Raw genomic sequence first — 18,267 nt, 5'->3', positions numbered from 1 at the left:
CTCGAAATGAACCTACGTTCACTCCTGCAGCGCAGCGCATAGATGCGAATATCCTCGGACCATGTGTTTTCAGGGCAAGGTGCACAGAGTGCTGCCCTCTGGAATTGTGGTAAGCATTGGCCCCTGGATGCGAGGCTTCGTGGCCCAGGTCCACCTGGGCGGCCGTGCCTTCGAGGTGGGGCAGCCCGTGCGCTGTCGTCTGCTCCAGGTGGAGGCGCATTCCGACCCTCCTCGCCTGTGGTTTACCTGCCACCGTGGCCTCCTGACCTCCCGCCGTCCTCCGCTGTGTTACTATTCGGAAGCGGTGCCAGACAAGATTGCAGATGGTCTTGTTGTGCAGGCGGTCCCCGCGGGACTCCTGGTGGCCTTTTACGGACACGTACGGGTAAGTGTGCGAAGGCTAGTTTCCGAGGACGTTTAATTTATGGTGACGTAGCTGGGACGGGTGGGCGACACTTAATGGAGCGAGGAGGTGACGTTTTGACGCGGCTCAAAACCCTGTCTCGTTCGTCAAGCAGTCCATCAGGAGTCCCCACGCAAAATATTTTCGATCTGCGCTGCATTATAACTGTGCAGTAAAATCTGCAAAAGCAGTCTGGGAAAGCAGCCATAGACATGATCCACTTATAACTAGGGCCTGACTTTTTCGGGTTTTATTTTTGGCCAAATTCGGGGGGTAAATATCGGGTGATATTTTTCGTTTGAAAATTCGGGTGTATTCGGGTTAAATCCCGTTACGGCATATTCTGTCGTCAGGAATTCGGGTGATTTTTTTTGTTTAATAAAAATTTGTCTTAACATGGAACTAATGTTTAGCAATGTTATCAAACTTTATTTTTAATGCACGCTTATGAGTGTGCCACGCGACCCGGATGTTTTCGGGTAGATTCGGGTTAAACCCGAATTTTACAGATTTCGTTCGGGGGGTAAATATCGGGCGGATACGGGTTTAACCCTAAAAAGTCAGGCCCTACTTATAACGTGCCTTTCTTCACTAACGTCGACACTTGGGGTAGTAGGTACGTGGCTGGAGAATATACCGGCACAAAAACACCACACTGAACTTCCAACTGATTTAATGAACAAAAGGACACTCGCAGCTCACAGATCCTGCAGTCACACGTGACCAAGGACAGGTTACACACCCGTCAATCCAAAATCCGCACGTTTCGCAGGACGCGTAAAGACCGCCGGAAGCATGTTGGTATAATTTCGGATGCCTCCATGCTGTCACGGAAGGACTCAGTCATGACGACAAGCAAAGGTAAACCTTTCAACAAACGCGATATGGAGAGACTTCTGCAACGCGTGGAACGCTACCTCGTTGGTGCTCAGGCGGTTCGAGGCGCCAGAATGCCTCCTCTCCCATCTTGGCTGTGCATGGTCAAAGGTGAATGCGCTCGCTGTCAGCGCGCAATACAAATAAATTGCTGGTGGAAAAATTACAGCTCGCGGTATATCCGCATCCGACCTGGAGCCATCTGCATCCGATCCGCAGACCGCGGAAAGTGCTAAATTTTCATCCTAATCTGCAAGTATCTTGCGGATATATGCTTCCATCTGCGGATGGTGCAGGGCTCTACTCTGCGGTGCATTCCTGCGCCAATTAATTCAGCGGATGCTGAGAGGTCATTCAGCCAGCATGAGGACATTGCGTGTAAGAAGCGCCACTCACTAACCAATGAAGGTACAAAAGATTCCCTGATGCTGAAGCACAACTGCTGCCTTCACCTGTAGGTCTAGTGGTTGCTTATCTAGTCCATTGTTTGTATCTAATGTTATCTTTTGTTTGTCTTTTGTTAGTTTGATATAATGCTTTGCTATTCCTCTTCTTGAAAAAAGTAAGAAAAAATAAAGCGTATATCATTTGCCCCTTGTATCCCTTGTTGAGTTACAACACCGCAGAAGCATCCTGCATATGCCACAATTTTTATCCGCGGATGCTTGAGGATGTATATACAGCTTAGCTCGCTGGAAAAAAAAAATTCCACTGCAGAAACTCTCGTTTTACTCCAGGGGCTTTACTCGTCCACAGTTCCGGTTGCATTATTGCGTAATTGCCCCATGTACTTCTACGATGCTTTATCACTGCTCGTGGGTTGTTTGTGTTATATGTACTTTTTTGTGGATTGAGAGTCAGCTCACTAAAGGGCTGTCCCATTTTCGTGACTCTCCAGTTTGTTGCACCGTCAGCCTCTATCCTCTGTTGTCAGCAAGTATCAAAAACAGGTTTTGAAGAAACATGTCTGCATGTGTGATTACAGGGGTGGGTGCCTGCGATGGAGATCCATAGGACTCCTGTCCCCCTGGTTAGGCAATACAAGTTCGGACAGCTGGTGACCTGCCGAGTGGTTCGATTTGAACCAGACTCCGAGCGATTGACCCTTTCACTGAAGGTATGGTGGACAAGTGTTTTTGCACTCATAAAGAAGTATCGTATGGAACTGTTGTGTACTGGCCTCAGTGGATCGGTTGGGTTCGGTCCCAGCCACCAGCAACTTGGCGGTAGGGTGCAAGTTGCTCAGAACTTCTGCGTGGGACGTCCGAGGTACCGTAAAGTAGTAAAGCTGCAATCTCAGAAAATTTATGTATCCGCGCTTTCAGGTACAATTACAGTCACGGTTTTAGTCACGGTTGTGCTCAGTTTGTTATAAAACTAAAGTTGTAAATTATGGGCAACCCTGTGCCCAAGTCACCACCCACTGCGCTCTGCTCGTCAAGTATGGCGGCAAAACTACTTTGAATGCGCATAACACTGGGTCTAGAACGAAACAAAGTCTGCTACTGGAGATGGCATTCCTTGAGATTAGAGTGGGCCGGGCTGGGCCGAGCCGGGTAGCCCATAAATTTTTCGGGCTCGGGCCAGGCTTGGGCCGAGATACTTAGAATTCTTCGGACTTGGGCCGGACCCGGGCTAGATATGCAGCCGTCGGGCCGGGTCGGGTCGGGTCTGGGCCCAAAAATACCGTCCGTGCAGTGCTCTACTTGCGATTGAGGGAAGACAAGGACAAACAAGCAGCAGCAGGACAAGTCTCGTATCCTTTCCACCATATCTCATATAATCCCATCCCATCTCATCTCATACTCATCTCCAGATTATCACCAGCCCACTCGCATCCTCCCTTTATGTTGACGTCTGCTACGTGCCGGCTATGTTGTCATCGTGAGCAGCAAGCCAGTCGGGGACTTGCATAACTGTTGCTTGACAAATTGCGAGTTACATTTCCCACCAGGAGTCGCCCCACGCTGTTTTGCCGCAATTTTATTAGCAAATTAAACATATTTAGTGTCCCCTGTCACATGAATAACTCGTTGTGCTCGGTTTACAACAAACAAGCTGTTCAACTGTGCCACCAACGTAACCTCTCTGCCTGCTGCTTTATGGTACCGTTAAATATGGTGTTCCGAGATATTCGGAAGGCTTTAAGAGAGCCCTCAGGTGCGCAAAATAATCCGCAGGCCGTCGCTCTTGCGCTGGCGTCTTGTGACGCCACAATTTATGTTGTGCGCATGCAGCCGACTTCCAGCGTATCAATCATTTCAGCTGAAAACCAGAGATGAAACTTCGGAGGAAACATTGTCGGCGCATGCTGCAGAGGAAGCCGATGATGCTCTTCAGCAACAAGAAGGAAGAAAAAGAAATTGGTCCGAAAGTGCAGATAATCAAGAAACTGCTTGGGTCGGAACAGAGGAGTAAGTTTTCCTTCCGAGGCTAGTCGTCTCCTATAAATACAGCTTTACCAAACTAACACGTGCATGCATACAGCACCACAGGAGCGCACACTTCGGGGGCTGAAGCAAGGCGTCGGTCGGTGCGACTGCTAAAAAGGAAGGAGGTGCCCGTTGACGTGAGTGTATGTCTTATTCGTAATTCGGTTGTCTGCAGTGTTCCTTAAAGGGGTTGTGACACTTCGATCGGCGTGGTTCAAAACATCGTGCACACATTGTGTTGCGCACCAGAATATTGAGGTGAAATGAATTATTTTTCCATGCGTCGCACTTGGCGAGATATAAACCTTGGAACACACATGCTGGTATCAAACATGCAAGACCCGTATGCCGTTCTACGACGTGGAATTCTCCACCCTTCCGTAGCAGGAGTTTGAAAGTTTTATTCGGTCCTTTCAAGTTGTGATAAGGATTGCAATGTGTTAGTGAAATGAGAATCAGGGAGCTTTACAGGGGGGGGGGTAAGTACCGTAATTTCACGCGTATTAGCCGCAGCTTATGCGTGATTTTTTTTTTCTCATGGGCGCTGTGCGGCTTATCCACCGGTGCGGCTTATCTGATGACTTTTTTTTGTCAGGTATTTTCCCCATACACTGATTTTAACGAAAGAGTCGACAGTGTCTCTGGAATAGCACTGCCCTGCTGATGCACGAACGGTGCCTAACAGGGATGGGTCCACATTCGAGTAGATTGCCCCATGCAGCTTTAACGAAAGTGGTGACAGTGATTCATGCCTTCTGGAAGACCACTGACCCATCAATACATGAAAAGCGCCCAACAAGGGCACAATCCGATCTTGGTAGAACTCTAGAACTGACCTCCGTTGTTGTACACTATGCCGATCCCGGAGTATGGACCACAGGGTTTATGGCATTACTCTAAGGTCTCCTTTGTCGCACATAGGAGTCGTCTCGTATTGCCCGCGGCTTATCTGCCGGAAAATTTTCAAAACATTCCTAAAAACGCGTCCTGCGGCTTATCTGCGGTGCGGCTTATACGCGTGAAAATACGGTAGTCTGAATTCATACAGGGTAGTAACGGGCACAATGTTGACTCGATGCAGATGTGTTCACACCAAGTAGTCACACACATTGAAAATTGCTCCCATGGCACTGATTACAAATTGCCATCGATTGCATCTCATTTGCCACTGTGAGAAAATGTCCTTAAAACCGCCGTCGCCCAAACAAAGCCACCGCACCCTCAGTCTGTGCACTGCGTGAGAGGAAGGACAACATTAAGCGGCATTACCGAGAGAGAGCAGTGTACAATGCCCCAAAGCTGTTTTTTGCTATTAAGTGGCTGCTCCGAGTGTCTTATACCCCTCCTTTGGGTGCACCAAAAGAGGGGCGCCTACTTAACGCACCCATTTTTCACTTCGGGTAAAACATGGTTATCCGTGAAAATAAAACTGCCAATGAGGAATTCAGTCACGCCTATGGGCACCGGAGCACGCTCAGTATCGCATCTGAAACGTGAGCCTATTTTGGAAAAAAAAGAAAACTGAAGACACAAGGCTTTATGTTATTAGAAAGACTAAGACCCCAGTGCCGAGGTTAGATTTTTTCTAATATGAGGTGCCGAGTTGTTAACCCTTTTGTCTGTGTATACCTAGGGCCCCGTGTTTTCGGGTTTTATGTTTTTTGAAAATTGGGGGCCAAAAATGGGGCGTTGTTTTAGGGGCCATAAAACCGGGCAATATCGGGTGGGAAAGCAGATTTTCAGGTGGAAAATAAAAAAAGTTATCCCGTTTTACATGAACATAAGATGCGGAACATAGCGTTCTCTAGTGCCGGTGCATTGGTGGCTGAATTTGCACTTTACCAAGTTAGTTTTCGGGTTTTTTTCAGGTTTTATCCCAAGTGATGATGATGCAAATCGGGGCGTAACAACGCATGTATAACTTGTTGTGCTCGGTTTACAACAAACAAGCTGTTCAACTGTGCCACCAACATAACCTCTCTTCCTGCTGCTTTATGGTACCGTTAAATATGGTGTGCCGAGATTTCGGAACGCTTTAGAGAACCCTCACGTGCGCAAAATAATCCGCAGGCCGTCGCTCCTGATCGAAGTTGTATTGCGACGCCACAATTTATGTTGTGTACATGAAACCGACTTCCGGCGTATCGATCATTGCAGCTGAAAACCGGAGATGAAGCTTCGGAAGAAACATTGTCTGCGCATGCCGTAGAGGAAGCCGATGCTCTTCAGCCACAAGAAGGAACGGCTGGGGTCGGAACCGAGGAGTAAGTTTTCCTTCCGAGGCTAGTTGTAGCCTATAAAAATACAGCTTTACCAAACTGACACGTGCACGCATACAGCACCACAGGAGCGCATACCCCTAAGGCTGAAGCAAGGCGTCAGTCGGTGAGACTGCTAAAAAGGAAGAAGGTGCCCGATGATGTGAGTGTATGTTTTGCATAATTTGGTTGTGTGCAGTTTTTCTTAAAGGGGTTGTGACGCTTTGATACGCGTGGTTCAAAACATCGTGCACACATTGTATCGCGTATCAAAATATTGAATTATTATTTCAATATTATATTTATTATTATATTATACTTATTATTGAATTACTAAACTAGAATTATTTTTCCATGTGTCGTACCTGGTGAGATATAAACCTTTGAACACGCATACGCGCCGAGCTCTGACGTCGGAGCTCCGGCCATCCCCATTGGCCCTCATAAGCACATGACCTCTCTGGCGCCTTCTCACTGGTGGAGACGCCTGCCGTGGCGTCATGGCCGCACGTTTTTCAGTATTCGCGGTTTGCTACACTCGTGTCTATTGACCTCTATACTAAAACGCAGGACCCCACAGTATACCCGTTTAGTTCCCTCTTCATTTGGATCTGCCGTCACGGTTCGCGACGTACTATTTACAGGACAAGTCGGCGCAGAGGAATGGTGGCGCAGACCCGGAGGACACACCCAAGACGCTCCCAATGTCTTTTGTGCCCGGAGAAGAATCTGAGGCAACGTACGGGAATTTGTGTACAACGCGCGAGAGCTCGTGGCTAACCTCATTATTGTTTTTTGCAGCGTGGTAGCCGTCGAGAAATTTCAACTGAAAGTGAGCCTGCCGGGTGGCATCTCGGCCCGCGTGCACATCACGCTGGTGGAGGAAGCGCCTGCGGAGGTGAGGGCACGTTGCACCTACTGTATACCGTCAAAACGCTGCTTCATTAATCGAGCACAAAATATGTGTTTCGACTTCGTGTTGTGTCTGTCCCTTCGTGTTCCTTAGTCTCGGGGGGTTTTTACATTATGCATCATCTTCACCAGCTCGCTTGCTTCCTAGCCATTTTTTCATTGACAAAATATGTTTTTGTTTTGTTTTTTGTTTTTTTGCGGAACGGTGTCTCGCACTACGTAATTTATAAAATCAACCACGACCTTGAAGGTCCGGCATAGCAGCTGCTAGAGTCACTAAACAGGGAGCAGAGTAGCGACACTGAGCCACACCGGAGAGAGAGAGACCACCATCTTGGGTCTGGCGCGGCTGCGTCGCTTAGCAACGGGACACCAACCTCCCCCCCATCTCCAGCGGAGGAGAGCGTGCAGTCGAACCGGCTCGCAATCGGGAAACCGGTTTTGGATGGAGTGGACTCAACATGGGGGCCGGCGCGTTCTTGGAAGGAGAAACCACGTGACGCGATCAGCCCAGTCGCGGACACACCGAACGGTGGCTCTGGCGCGGAAAAAAGATGCGATACTCTGTACCCCAATTTAGTGACTCTAGCAGCTGCGAGGTCGCATTTCACGGTCATCACGCAGTTAATTTATTTTTTCGGTTTATTGCCGCCCGAAAATCCCCGTAGAGGGCGTTGCGTGGGTGGCGTTATCACGGTGTCATTCGTGTGCAAGAGTGCGCGTTGTGGTGCACAAATGCGTGGCTTTCCCGGGCGCACCTCGGTTGTCCCCAAACAGTAAAATCTTGGGCTGATTAAAAGCCTTCACGTAGCTTTTTGGTCACCACGCTTCCTTGTTTCCCTCATACCCACAACCTACTAGATTATACTGGCCACGTCATAATTTGCAACCCCTATGCGGGAACGAGACCTCCATCATGATTGGACAATGGAAACTTGAATCTTGAACTACCATAGCAGACGACAGCAGCAATTCCCATGAAAACTCTTGGAATTATGATGATTTACAATTACTATTTACCAGTGATGGCCAGTAGTTAACTACATGTAGTTAAACTACCTGATTGTAGTTAAAAAGTAGTTATCGACTACTTGCAGAAATGTAGCGGCAACTACTAGTTAAACTACTTTTTCGAGTAGTTAACTACAGTGGTTAGGTTACTGTAGGCGCCAGCTACTTCCGATTTTGCCGCAAGCTTTACGGCACAATTGTGCTTCCGACTTTTACCTCGAGCTACTTGTTTGATGAGAACGGAGGTGCGGAGCAATTGTGCTGTGCATGCGTACTAAATCTTCACTTTTATCACTGCTTGTGATTCATATTTTGGTGTCCAAGAACACTATAGAATGGGATTGGTGTTGATGGACAACGTTAAGTAGATGTAGATAGATGTAGTTGTGTTAATAGATGTAGTTAAAATGCATTGCAGTAGTTTGAACTACCTCCCCTGGAAAGTAGTTGAACTACTAGTTAAACTACTCCATCATGAAGTAGTTAGTAGTTATAGTTAAACTACTGTTGAAGTAGTTAGTGGCCATCACTGCTATTTACAACTTTAGCAAGAACGCATCTCCCGTCGGGCGTGCTCCGTTTGTACAAAATTACTGAGGTGAACTGAGGTGTACGAGGCATCGTAGAAATTGAGCAAGCAATAACTGGGCTGACAAGTAGCTTCTAAATGGAATAACTGGGAAGGGGTGCAAACAGTACGATCTAGTAGGTTGTGCTCATACCGCACGGGCAACGACTTCGTGTCTTTAAAACACCTGCCGGGTTAGTCTAGTAGACGTTACACACTTAAACTGCGTCGCAAAAATGGAAGACGGGGCTTAGCCATCTCGAGACTTGGCAGGCTGGTAGCAATTGTCTGAAGTTTTGTTCCAATTTTTTTTTGTGTGTTATGATCCTATAGAAGAAGAATTAAAAATCCGGCAAAATGTCACTCTATGCATTTTCTATGGCCTATCCCTACTCAAAAGCCGTCTTATTCCCTCATGTGCGCTTCAGTTTCATTGCACCACACACAGGTGGTGCCAACATACAGACGAAGAGGATTAGTGCATAACGTCAGAATGGGCATGTCACATTCCTGTGGGCAGCTCCGCCTATGTGAGGTGATGTGCATGTGAAACAGACATATGAAAAAATTGAGTTTTTTTTGCGAGATAGGCCATTGAAAATGCATTAGGCGAGATTTTGCTTGATCTCTAATTTTCTTACTACATTAACAATGGTTTACTTGTTGGGTTCACTTATCTGTACAACCTTTTTATGTGCACCCGAATGATAATATGGGAAGATAATAGTCTGTAAGATGATAAAATTAGTGGCAGATGGGATTGATCGCCTCTGTGTGCAGGGTGTGAACCCCATGCAGCAGTTCAACGTTGGAGACAAAGTTTGCATTTATGTGACCTGCCTGAGGACGAGGTCCAACTGGTACGTAATGCCAATCACCGACAACAAGACCCGTATTCCCCTGGAACTGAGCCTCTTCAAGACGTCGGGCATACGAGACCTCCAACCTGGAACACCCATCACGGGCTTCTATTCTCATGTGAGCTCCATTCGGTTTTTGTTCGAATTTCCTATTACAAGTCAGCCCTCGATTTATGAACCTTCGAGTTGTGAATTTCCTCGTTTTATGAACACGAGCACGAGGAACCTCGTTTTATGAACCTCGATATTGGAGTAATGAATGGAATATCTGGGAACCAACTTGGAGTTGTCCAGCGTTTTTGCCCTCAATTTATCAACGGATCGTTCCGAGGTCAACAAAATCGAACAAGAAACAGGTTTTCCGGGGTCGCACCAAGTGTCCTAACCCCAGCTGATGAACAAGGTGGCCGCTGTCACCCGGAGATTAATAAACGGAGGTTAAAAATCCCGGAGGAAATTCGAGACCAGTCGAGTGCGAAAGGGCTGACATCTCTTCCTTCCAAGATTGACACAGCGGAAGGCATAGTCCAAAGCAAAATTAAACAATTTAGTATTGCATAATAAACGAAGTGTGAATGCCCTAACGTCTGTTTGTGAGATTGATACAGCAGAAGGCATGGTCAAAAGCGATATTACACAATATATTGCATTATGAACACAATCCCAACTCGGAAATACTGTTCCATTTGCTCTATAGTACTCACTTAACGGAATTTTCGATTTGTGAATCCCTCGATTTATGAACGATTTTTCAGGAAACCGATGGTGTTCATAAATTTTTACGTGTGGAAATGATTGTTTTTTTTTTTTTTTTTTTTTTAAATCAATGTTAGCATTGTTTGCATCTGCTACAAGGACAGGACCCAGCAGCGTGCATAGAGTGTAGAGCTGACCTGTCCATTTTGCATTTGCCTATTAGCTATCCTTTCCTCGAGGTACATCGACATCATCAACGCCGTTTTTCTTTCCTCTATGAACGCTGTGTACCTCTCCATCCCACACCCTTTGAATATTTGAATACATTTCTTATCCTTTTAAAACGATCAGCATACTTTTAAATTAAATTTATTTTGCACATCAGAGTTTTGGCACATGATCATCATCATCAACTTTGTGCTGTACATTGGAGGTGTTGACAACCCCCGTCAGTAGAAGTAACAGTAGAGGTGTAGAGTGCATTAATCTCTGTGTTCCAGTTCGCAGACAACTGTATCTACTTAGTAATCTCCACCGACAGAATGGCGAAGCTTCCCATACTGAACATGGACATCCCAGCATCGGTGAGTGTATCCGTGCTCCGTGTAACCGGAGCGTTTTTAAATATGCTGTAGATTAGTCTGTTTCTAACTGTACTTTTGTTTTCTTTTGTCAGAAAATTCCTTTTGTCTCCAAGCAGTACAAGAGGGGTCAGGCTGTAATGGCCACAGTGTTTGAGGTGTACGGCGACGGTACAGTGGAGTTGTCTCAGATAGGTAGGCTCCCAGGTTTCAAATCAGTAGTGCACAGGACTGTTCCGGTATTAATGACATTCCTGTATTAATGATTCAGTTTTTGTCATTAATCATGCAGTATGGGATTAATTTAATTAATTAATTTACTTACATTAATTCAATTAATTAGACGTAATTATTAACGTAAATTAAGTGTGTAAAAATGTAAATACATTAACGTGTTGAACCCCATCGCTGGCTCTGCAGTGGCAGCGATAGTGGGAGCATGTTTCCCGGGGCAGCTCCCATCACAAAAACCAATCATGCCAAAGTATTTGGCATGGTTGCAATTCTTGATTGCAGAAAGTTCGAACGAACACACCTGAGCCCATTTATTCTGATCTTCGATATATACCGGTAGCTCTGATATTGCTGGTTCTCGTCAGCTCACTCACTGGACCAGTGTGAAACCTTGTCGCGAAGTACAGTCAAGCAAAATTTTTTTTCCTGCTTTCGAACGTGCGATCGTGGCTCTTGGACAAACACACTTACACGCGGCGTGAGGGAGCTGTACGTCTCACATCCCCTGACAGCCTTGTGGAATAAAGTCTTATTTGCCGTTACTCGCTCGTGCTAAACGTGTTGCATGTTTCAGGCATTGACGTCCTGCAGCCGGGGCAAATTGTGAATGCTCTAGTGGCGACCGTTCGGGACACGAGAGGTGCCATGCTCAGTCTGCCCCTGGGATACAGGGGGCAGATGGGACTCACAGACTTCTGCGACGATTTCACCAAAACCGCCTCGGTCATGGAGGACCTCGTAGAAGCGCGGTACACAAAGTGCCAGATTGTGGGCTTCAACCCGCAGACCATGGAATATTACGTCTCAATGCGTAAATCCCGGTGAGTTCCTCTGTGACAAACGTGCACAGATAGCACGTTGGCCGACGTCGGCGGTGAAGTGACATAATGGGACCCGCTCCCGTTCGTTTGATGGAGCTGTCTGCCGGGAGCGACTACGCAAAATATTTTTACTCGACAGTGTCTCGACGATGCTGAATTAAAATTAGCCTATTAGCCTAGGGGAAAGCCTGTCGTGAAAAGTCGGGTTTAACCCGAAAACGAAGGACCCTACTTATATTGCTTCTCTGTAACTTTTCACGTGAGAATCTGCACTGCCCCAGGGTACCCTTCGAGCTCTAGAAATAATCGCCGTTCATCTTTTATTTATTTATTTATTTATTTTGCCCCAAGGGCCCTTACGGGCATTACATGGGGGGTGGGAAAAACAGTTACAGTATACATACAGTTATAGTTAGGGCCTGACTTTTTCGGGTTTTATTTTTGGCCAAATTCGGGGGGTAAATATCGGGTGATATTTTTCATTCGAAAATTCGGGTGTATTCGTGTTAAATCCCGTTACGGCATATTCTGTCGTCAGAAATTCGGGTGTATTCGGGTAATTTTTTTTTTGTTTAATAAAAATTTGTCTTATCATGGAACTAATGTTTAGCAATGTTATCAAACTTTATTTTAATGCACGCTTACGAGTGTGCCACGCGACCCGGATGTTTTCGGGTAGATTCGGGTTAAACCCGAATTTTACAGATTTCGTTCGGGGGGTAAATATCGGGCGGATACGGGTTTGACCCTAAAAAGTCAGGCCCTATATATAAGATATAAAAAATAAAATACTGAACATCTGCATGATGAAGAGAAAAGGAAAAAAAAAGAAAAAGAGGACATAATACAGTACACCAATGAACAACCCGAACATACTTAATACAGTACAATCTTGTCACAGCTTGCAGGGCTCCACCGAGGTGATTGACCGCGAAGTCAAGACCGTCGACGACATAAGCGTCGGAGACACCCTCCGAGGATTCGTGTGTTCCCGCAGCGGGATTGGCTACTTCGTAAACGTCGGATTCCACGTGGACGGCCTCGTGCCTCGGAGCGCGCTTCCCGCGGTGGGCACGGACGATTACCGAGCCCTGCACGTCGGCGCCCTCGTCGTCGTCAACGTGGCCAGCCTCTGTCGACGGACGGGGAAGCTGGCGTTGACGTTGATCAAGACGCTGAGCTCGTCGTGCGTCTACCGCAAGAGGAAGGTGTCGGAAACGGAAGACCCGACAGCTGGTCCCCGCAAGAGACGGGCGTCCGAAACGGAAGCTTCGACCGAGCAGCCGAAGGAGCCTCCGAGGTTGGACCTCGCCGAGGGTTTCACGTGGGACGTGGCTGCGACTCCCAACCTCAGCGAGCTGGCCGTCATGGCACCCAACACGAAAGATGAGGACAGCGACGACGAGGAAGAGAAGCCAGGGCGCAGAAAGAGTCGCAAGGAAATGCGCGACGAACGGCAGAAGATGGAGGCAGAGCTGCGACAGGTGAGTCTGCGTTTGTTCTCTGGAATATGGCCAGTGCAAAGCGACTTTGTCACTCCCTCCAAAGCTTTGGCCACTATGAACGATGAATGATGAAAGTCACTGAAAAGGTTAGCCAGATGCTTGTATGCATTCGTCCTTTCTATGTTGTTCCAGGCTCAGAACATCAGTTCTCCCATGTTCAACAGTTGCGGCTTGCGTCGTTCCCGTCGTATGAATGTGTGTGTGTGAGTGAGCAAAAATGTAAGAGTGAAAGGAGGATGAGTGAGAGAGAGTGGCTGGTTTGTCCCCTCAGATGGACGTGCCTTTGGAAGTCGCTGGGGAGGCGTGTTAGCTTAGCCCAATCCGTAGAGCCCTGGACCGGTGATCCAGAAGATGTGGGTTCGAGTCCTACAGCTGGCTAACCTTTTCAGTGACTTTCATCATTAATTTCTTAGGCAATTTGAGGCTTTGTATGTATTTGTCCTTTCTGCATGTTGCTCCAGCCTCAGAGCATCAGTTCTCTCATAATTTAGCCAGTATGTTTGGGAAAAATTGTTTCGTGCAGCAACTCTCATTCCAAGCTGTTGCCAATCTTTGCAGTGTAACTGGTGCCGATGAAATGTTCAAGTAAGCCCCCGTAGCAGTTGCGTATCATATTTTGTCATTCTACCTGACAGCTGATGAATGAGCAGACATTTGATGGTGAGGTAGAAAGTTGTAGAGTGCCTCGAGAAAACGCCGGACAGAGGTGTAATCAACAAGGTACACTTGATACGGCTGTTGTGGAGGTACACCTAACTAAGGTGTCTCCATATTCTAAGAGTTAGCCGACTACTTAATTGGGCACAAAGACCCACTACTACGATACACAACTGCTTTCATTTGCTTAGAGCACCTCAACCTTTTAGTTTTAAATGGTAGTTGAAGGTGGCACCTTTTTTTTTTTGTGTGTGTACGATCTACCGAACGGATTTTGGTTCTAAAAACGGCTACGATATCAGTTCACCGAAATGAACAGATGTTCTCATTGGTACAACTTTGTAGCTTTTATAACTAAAAAGTTAATTAACGATTTTTAGGTAATTAGCGATTTGACGGTCGAGCAACCTATGGCCAAGAACGTCCGCCGGCCCAGAGGGTGATAGAAGTGAAAACGGCATGTCTACAGCCCTTATGGGCCTGTTGCTCTGGGCCAGGTGGCACGAGTGAGCAGCAACATCACCGCCCCAAATCATGCAACAATCCCCAGTTTAGCAGACGACGTGGCACTTTCAAGTACACGGTTTCGAGTTGTTCGCGCTTTTCAAGAAGCACCGCTTTTTCTGTTGAGTTCTTACAGGTTTTGTAGCTCCTTGGCACCATACCGTTTGACACACCATGCAAAACCCGCTGATGGAACTCCTTACTGTTGGGATCCGCGGCCGTTTGGGCCCGAAATGGCTCTGTGCAAACTTCAGTGCAACAGGCCTATAGTTTTTTTTTTTTTTTTTTATGAGAAGTCTGTACATATCGCCTAAGAAAAGACACCCCGTATAATGTGCACAGCTGACACTCGTATCCATTGGTCCGCCTCGATACAGTTTCACCATGTATATGTTCTTCCATGCTGCACGCAGAGGGAGCGTGCTCTCATGGACCCGACGCGCGAACCGGAAACGGTTGACGACTTTGATCGGCTGGTGCTGGCATCGCCCAACAGCTCCATGGTGTGGCTCCGGTACATGGCGTTTCACCTACGGCAGGCCGAGGTGGAGAAAGCGCGGGCGGTCGGTCGGCGTGCCCTGTCTGTTATCGGCTTCCGGTAAGACATCGACAGGCTTTGTGCATCCAGTGTGATACTGAGTATAAGTAGGGCCTGACTTTTTCGGGTTTTATTTTTGGCCAAATTGGGGGGGGGTAAATATTGGGTGATATTTTTCATTCGAAAATTGGGGTGCATTCGGGTTAAATCCCGTTACGGCATATTCTGTCGTCAGGAATTCGGGTGTATTCGGGTGATTTTTTTTTTTTTAAATAAAAATTTGTCTTAACATGGAACGAAAGTTTAGCAATGTTGTCCAACTTTATTTTAAAGCACGCTTATGAGTGTGCCACGCGACCCGGATGTTTTCGGGTAGATTCGGGTTAAACCCGAATTTTACAGATTTCGTTCGGGGGGTAAATATCGGGCGGATACGGGTTTAACCCTAAAAAGTCAGGCCCTATGTATAAGTAGGGAACGACTTTTTTCGGGTTAAACCCGCTTCTTCCCCGAATTAAAGGTTGCCTCTTTAGGGTGAAACCCGATTTTTGCCCAGAAAATTGTCCTCACTGAAACGTCCGTAGCAATGCACACTAGCTTGTATAGCAGGAAACGCAAATTACATCACTGTTTGTACCAAACCGGTGCAGTTCGTTCGAGTAATAGAGCCCGATTTCTCCCCAAATTTAACGTATTGGAAGTTTTTTTCGACCCGAATTCACATGAATTTAGAGCATATTTTTATTCCCCCGATTTTCACCTCCCGAATTTAGAAAAAAATATTTCCCAAAAACTTCAGGCTCTATGTATCAGTAGGGAGCGACTTTTTCGGGTTAAACCCGATTCGGCCCGGTTATCCCTGTGTATAGGTAAAAAATTCTTCAACGATTGGCGGTGGAGAACGTCCCCCGGACCGAGCTAATTTCGACGGTTTCAAATGACATCTGTCTGAAGTGTATTGTTTGAGCATCTCCTGAAACTGAATCGGTCTGCACTGCTAGGAAAGATGTCGCCATTCTTCGTTGAAAAAGCCCGTATCAGCACCACCAAAAATATAATTAAAATCAAGAAAATGAGATCTGATGACTTGTTGCTAGTGTCGGAACTGTAACTATATATTCTTAATGCTATGCACTTCTCGAGCGCAGAAACAACACAACCTTTGGCTTATGTGGTCCGGAAAACTGTATCTGACGAGATTGTTGGGCAAGTTCTCCCGTGTCTTTTCTTGCTTTATTTTTTTTACCGTTCAGCGTGGACAACAATTCGAAATATCACGGTTTGGTAGAGTCAGGTTCAGCCGTGATGCCCGACTTTCGTGTTCCAAACAAAAACACAATCGCGCAATCATTCGTGATAGAGTACGTACTCTCTTGATTCTGGTGCGCACCAAACTCGAGATGGAACAAAACTCGTGTATTTCCAAACAACGCCCCGCAAGAGCCAACCTTCTTTCCTTCTTAGGGAGGAGACAGAGAAGCTGAACGTCTGGAAGGGACTCCTCACATTGGAAAATACGTACGGGACCAAGGAAACGCTCCAGGAAGTCTTGAAGGAAGCTTTGCAGTGCAACGACTGTCTCACGGTCTACAAACACCTGATGCAAATATACGCCGTGTCAAGCAAAAACGAGGTGAGCCTCATGCCTTAAAGTAGCACGGAAGTCATTTTTAAACACCCAATTTTCTTCCTATAAAACTGTTAAGTAGGCCAGTAAGAGGCACCGTGCGAAGTAATTCGCACCACAGAGCCATAATTATCGCAGAAATTGAATTTAAAGTATGCCACAAAAAGGGACCGTGCGCAACGGTGGTGAAGAGCAGTACCAGCCTGCGATCTGCCTGGAACCTCGCACGCTGATTGGTCTAGAGAAATGTTGTCTGCTACTCCTCTGTCGTCTGCTACTCGGCTGTTCGGGGGGTTCTGAAAAAAGCCTTTCTCCAGATTCGGCCGCTCCTTCTATCCCCAGTTGGCAAAGGGGCAAGGCGCCGACCCCCACTGACCGGCGAACCAGAACGAGTTCTCCTTATAACTAGGGCCTGACTTTTTCGGGTTTTATTTTTGGCCAAATTCGGGGGGTAAATATCGGGTGATATTTTTCATTCAAAAATTCGGGTGTATTCGGGTTAAATCCCGTTACGGCATATTCTGTCGTCAGGAATTCGGGTGTATTCGGGTGATTTTTTTTTTTGTTTAATACAAATTTGTCTTAACATGGAACTAATGTTTAGCAATGTTATCAAACTTTATTTTAATGCACGCTTATGAGTGTGCCACGCGACCCGGATGTTTTCGGGTAGATTCGGGTTAAACCCGAATTTTACAGATTTCGTTCGGGGGGTAAATATCGGGCGGATACGGGTTTAACCCTAAAAAGTCAGGCCCTACTTATAACGTCATCGGTGACTCAGCGTCATACCTTCTCCTCCTAGTAACGCCCGGAGCGTCGAGTTAAGGGTGAAGGCGCGGACCCACGTTTATGCGAGCTTTCTTCTGGGAAACAAATTGCACACATCAAAACCTTTAGCGCCATTCGGTAAAATGACACACACACTTTCATCAGGCGTCTTAACCTGAAAATTTTTTGGAAGGCCCTCTGTACTCCTTAAAAAAAAAAAAAAAAACGAAAAGGATGAGTCGCACGTTTTCTTACGTTTGGCATTGGATAACACCTCGTTTAGGAGGCGGAAGGGCTGCTCAAGAAGATGCTCTCAAAGTACAAGTCCGACGAGGTGTACCTCCTCGGCGGGACGTTCTACATGAAGTGGGGAAAGCTGGAGGAAGCGCGCGCCCTCCTGGAACGGGCTCTTAAAACCTTGGAGAAGCATGAACGTAAGTGTCGCTATAGTGTATGTGTGCCTCCTCGCTGCCGTACATGCACACGTACACGTGCCGTTCTACTCTTGCGTTCCAGATGTGGGTCTGATCTCCAAGTTTGCCCAGATGGAATTCAAGTACGGAGACCCCGAACGGGGGAAGAGCATGTTTGATACCGTTCTCGTCAACTACCCCAAGAGGACGGACCTGTGGTTGGTCTACATTGACCTTCTCATCAAGCAGGGTGACCTTCAAGGAGTCAGGTGAGTTCTTCCTTTCGCAGGTCAGACGTGGAGCTGCAAGATGTGTCCGGTCACGTGGGCTCGCAAATTCCTAGTTAATGAATAGTGCCCGGGAGTTACTGCAAAGTGGATATTTTTATGACGCGTTCTGATGGATATCCCAACGTTTCTCCACACGGTAACAACATCAATCTACAATGTTTTGTGCGTCATTTAATTAAGTCCCTTTGTTTGGGGGTTTTATATATACCTATATGTTTTTTTGTTTTTTGAAAATCAGGGGTAAAATAGTATCTGATCTTAGAAGCTGTAAAACACGGTAAAATTGGGCGATATCGGGTGGAAAAGCAGG

At 46.7% G+C, this 18,267-nt stretch overlaps 1 protein-coding gene across 1 annotated transcript in view; it reads left to right on the top strand.

The window, feature by feature from the left end:
* Window positions 1-18,267, top strand: part of LOC135379205 (protein RRP5 homolog) — a 31,323-nt gene that overhangs the window by 10,817 nt on the left and 2,239 nt on the right. Inside the window, exons 11-27 of the mRNA XM_064612449.1 lie at window positions 74-385; window positions 2,265-2,396; window positions 3,545-3,693; window positions 3,767-3,854; window positions 5,869-5,975; window positions 6,051-6,132; window positions 6,614-6,708; window positions 6,771-6,867; window positions 9,241-9,438; window positions 10,517-10,600; window positions 10,693-10,792; window positions 11,406-11,652; window positions 12,554-13,136; window positions 14,732-14,916; window positions 16,321-16,489; window positions 17,538-17,688; window positions 17,771-17,936. Of these exons, the coding sequence (XP_064468519.1) occupies window positions 74-385; window positions 2,265-2,396; window positions 3,545-3,693; window positions 3,767-3,854; window positions 5,869-5,975; window positions 6,051-6,132; window positions 6,614-6,708; window positions 6,771-6,867; window positions 9,241-9,438; window positions 10,517-10,600; window positions 10,693-10,792; window positions 11,406-11,652; window positions 12,554-13,136; window positions 14,732-14,916; window positions 16,321-16,489; window positions 17,538-17,688; window positions 17,771-17,936 (2,945 nt within the window). The remainder of the gene's footprint in view (window positions 1-73; window positions 386-2,264; window positions 2,397-3,544; window positions 3,694-3,766; window positions 3,855-5,868; window positions 5,976-6,050; window positions 6,133-6,613; window positions 6,709-6,770; window positions 6,868-9,240; window positions 9,439-10,516; window positions 10,601-10,692; window positions 10,793-11,405; window positions 11,653-12,553; window positions 13,137-14,731; window positions 14,917-16,320; window positions 16,490-17,537; window positions 17,689-17,770; window positions 17,937-18,267) is intronic.

Source organism: Ornithodoros turicata, chromosome 1, assembly GCF_037126465.1.
Source record: "Ornithodoros turicata isolate Travis chromosome 1, ASM3712646v1, whole genome shotgun sequence".
In the NCBI taxonomy this organism is placed as follows: domain Eukaryota; kingdom Metazoa; phylum Arthropoda; class Arachnida; order Ixodida; family Argasidae; genus Ornithodoros; species Ornithodoros turicata.
The sequence above is the reverse complement of the archived record's forward strand: the minus strand, read 5'-3'. Positions and strand labels throughout refer to the sequence as shown.